Below are 3,580 nucleotides of genomic sequence, written 5' to 3' on the forward strand. Positions count from 1 at the left end.
ATAACAGGAGTACCCCAAAACAAAATTCTATGCTTGAAGCAAGAAGAAAGCCCCACAAAATGTTCTGCACTGCTGGCTTTGGTGGGCAGCAGACACAGAAGAGGCATGTGGTATATGGGATGGAGTAGCTTCTGGAGAAGGGCGCTTCCTTGGCTCTGGAAGCCAGCTGATCTTACTGCTTATTGTAGGTCGGAGGACATGTCTGCTTCCCGCGAATGCGTGAAGCACTGAGGGATGCTCACATGTTGTGCCACTGGGAACTACTTAAGACAGTGGCAAATCTTCTCAAAAAAGACTCCTGCATCCCTGCAGCGAAGTCAGAGCTCCTGCACAGTACATGCACTACCTAGAACTTCCATATGGGACTGTTAACAGCAATTACCCAGAACATTTTTTCAAAAATGGGTAAAAGGAAGGGTCCAAACACAAAACAGATTAGTTTGAACATGGCTAATCATTCTCTGAAGCTGAAGGTCAGGAAATGTATGGATTTACTTTTAGTGGGATTTCTCCCTTTCCATACTGCTTTGCCACAGAAAATCTCGCTGAGAAATCTAAAAGGAAATGCATCTAATGCATGCCTCGGTCATTTCAAGCTATGCTGCAGCCCTGCTGGGGAAGACATGGGAAAGTACAGGTTCAGTTCTCTCCTCAGGTAGTGAGTGGCTTGTCAGCCTCCACAGCCTTGAATCCTTTGGTGGTCAGAGGTGGTGGCTTTGGGACAGCCCAGAGCGCGCTCTCCTGATCTTCGGGAGAGCAGCAGGACACTTGTGCAGAGACGGAGCGGCAGTGTTCCCACCTCCCCTAATGCATAGTAGATGTGAAACCTAAAGGATCAGGGGAGAGCACACGTGTGTTAAAACTTCTGAAGCAAGTTGAATTGAGCCCATGAATCGGCAGGGAACGTGAGAAACGGATGCATTTCCCATTACACTAACACATTCACCTGTCGGGTCACATTATCTGACTGGCTTTGATACATCTATTTCTGTCTTACTGAACCTGTTGGTGGCAAGTTTTAGTGTTGGTTCCGCTAATTACTGATGTAGATTATTACAATCTCTGTATTACAAGGTAATTTTGACACTTTCTTTTTAACATCTGCAGAACTTGCTTCAGCTTTGGAATTTGAAAGGGGGATTTTTCTGTGCTGCAGTCCCGTGAGCTTGTGCATCTCCATTCCTAATTGCTTTCTCTGCCAGCCCAGATGGCAATGTACCTGGGGGTTGAGTTTTTAGACCTTTTCTTGTGTAACTTGTTTTCATAACTAGCCCTGTACGTTTCCTCTCTTGGTTGCCAATTACCTGGAGCTGGGATATCATTTATTTATTTCCTCCTTTACCCTCTCTCTCAAAGAAGACGATGGGCAGGTTCTCAGCCTACCTACGTGGTGGACTTTGGGTAACATCTCTGTAACAACCGAGTTTGATCTATAAATGTGCTTGGCTAAATGTCTGATCTGCAATACTTGTAATAGTTTAAAATTCAATAAATACATTTTTAACAGTTGCTTTGTGAAAGTAGAGTGTTTGCACAACCTGCTGTTTTGTCTGGGTCTTAGAACAAAGCTGCTCCAGCCACAACTGTTGAAAACAGTTTTATTTTTACGTTCTCCAAACAATGGTTTTTTCCCTCCCTCAGGCAATAAATAAAAAGTTAATTTCTAAAAAAAAAAAGGAACAAAACCATACATATGTACATCAGCCACACAGGCATCTTGTGTGCTGGATTGGACTGGGGGGGGGAAGGAGAGAGGTGGGGTGGGAAATAAGGCTCCAGGTGGGTTGAAGATGAGGCATTTTCTAGGCTTGGACCAAAAGCTGCAGCAGCCTTGCAGAGGTAAGCGAGACCCAGCTTAGGTGGAGAAGGGGCCAGTCATGGGTTAAAGAAATTTTAGAAATGCTGGATGGAGGACATCTCTGAGCCAGCCTCTCCTCCACCCAGCTGCTTTTCTCTTCTGTTACAGCCCAACCATGTCCCATCCTGCTCCTTCTGGAAGGAGCGGTGCGATGGGTGGAGAGGAAATCAGAGTAATCAAAAGCAGCCCAGGCTGCTGCCCCCACCCCTTCTTTAAGCCACAGGAGACTGGACCTAAGTTTTGGAGGATCCAATGATCCACAGAGACAAGAAAAGAGGCATTTAGGACTGTGTCTCCCCGCTCCAAACTGCCTCCCGGCCACAGAGATTGCTCTCCCCACCCCAGGAAAGGGCTCTGCTGGTGGCTCAGCAGGTGCCTGCCAGCTCCTGCATCGCCTCCCCAGGCACCAGCAGGGGTGAGGTTGACTGCAGGCAGCCAGCCCTGTGCCACCACTCCTGCTCGCCCCGAGGCCCTGCCTGCAGCTCTGCTCGTCACCCAGCACAACTGGCTCAGGTAAGCAGCACCCACCACACACACCCATGCCTCTCTGCAAGGGGGAAGGCTGCTGCATGATAAAAAAAGGGGTATGCTCCCTTTTCAACCCAGGTGAGCTAGGGACAGAAATAGAGGGAGAAGGGGAGGTGTATCTTTTTAAAAAAACAAGACAATAAAATAGGGATGGAAAGAGATGAAGACCAGGCACTTGAGGAAACCCAGTATGCTTTTTAACTCCCCCAAAGAGCCTGGACAATGTCAGGGTTTGTGGCTTTTACAACTTCCGTACGTTCAAAACATGAAATTAAAAAGCAAAAAAAAAACAAAAAAAAAACAAACAACAAACCAAGATGAGGTAAGAAATTTCTCTACGAAAAAGACGTTGAGTCCAGGGTGAACGGCAGTGTCCGGCACTATTGCTTAACATCATGGGGCTCCACACCCACCTGCCCCCTCCACGCCTGGCACTATCTGCTTGGCTGGCCTTGGCCCCATAGCTAACAGCTGGGCGACATGGTGATGGGGCTGTGCAGGTACGGGAGGCTGCTGGGGGTGGCATGGACACCGACAGAGACGGGGAAGCTGAAGACAAACTGGGAGGTGGGGGTGGAGGTGGCCTTGCCCCGCTCCCGCAGTGTCCCCGAGGGGCTGACAGCTTCCACTGCACATGAGGTGGCCAACACCTGTGACTCAAACTGCAGCAGTTGCCCCATGAAGCTGAAGTTAGGGGAGATGATGCTCCGGCGCTGCTTGACGAACTCAAAGGCCTCCTCCAGCTTGACACGCTTCTTCATCATCAGGTAAGCCAAGCAGATGGTGGCGGAGCGGGAGATACCAGCCTGGCAGTGGACTAGGACCCGGCCACAACACTCCTTCACAGAGTCTGCAGGGCAACAGGGGATGAGACGTGAGCCCTATGCCTTTCCAACAAAGCCCAGCCCCTCGCCAAACCTGCAGGTGGTGGCTGACCTCCCTCCTACCAGTGCAACAGCTGGCGGGGACTCTGCTGGACCCCAGTCCCCTCTGAGCCAAAGGCTCCAGGTCTTTCAGGCAGGAACCTCCCCACCACCGCGGTGAAACATGCAGGGACACAGCTTCTCTGCACAGGCACTCACCGATGTACTCGATGGCCTCCATGAACCAGGAGCTGATGTCAGCTTTGTGGTTATCCTCCACAGGGATACACTTGTACTGGTAGTGCCCCTCGAAGTGGTTGGGGCAGTCTGA

At 50.0% G+C, this 3,580-nt stretch overlaps 1 protein-coding gene across 1 annotated transcript in view; it reads right to left on the reverse strand.

The window, feature by feature from the left end:
* Positions 1 to 2,725: 2,725 nt before the first annotated feature.
* Positions 2,726 to 3,580, reverse strand: part of DUSP4 (dual specificity phosphatase 4) — a 1,549-nt gene continuing 694 nt past the window's right edge. Inside the window, exons 2-3 of the mRNA XM_035890406.1 lie at positions 3,469 to 3,580; positions 2,726 to 3,236 (exon numbers count right to left, since the gene is read on the reverse strand). The exon at positions 3,469 to 3,580 is cut by the window's right edge and continues 117 nt beyond it. Coding sequence (XP_035746299.1) covers positions 2,851 to 3,236; positions 3,469 to 3,580 — 498 coding nt within the window. The 3' untranslated portion in view covers positions 2,726 to 2,850. The remainder of the gene's footprint in view (positions 3,237 to 3,468) is intronic.

The sequence above is a fragment of the Egretta garzetta genome, unplaced genomic scaffold, assembly GCF_000687185.1.
Source record: "Egretta garzetta isolate BGI_Z169 unplaced genomic scaffold, ASM68718v1 scaffold32, whole genome shotgun sequence".
NCBI lineage: Eukaryota > Metazoa > Chordata > Aves > Pelecaniformes > Ardeidae > Egretta > Egretta garzetta.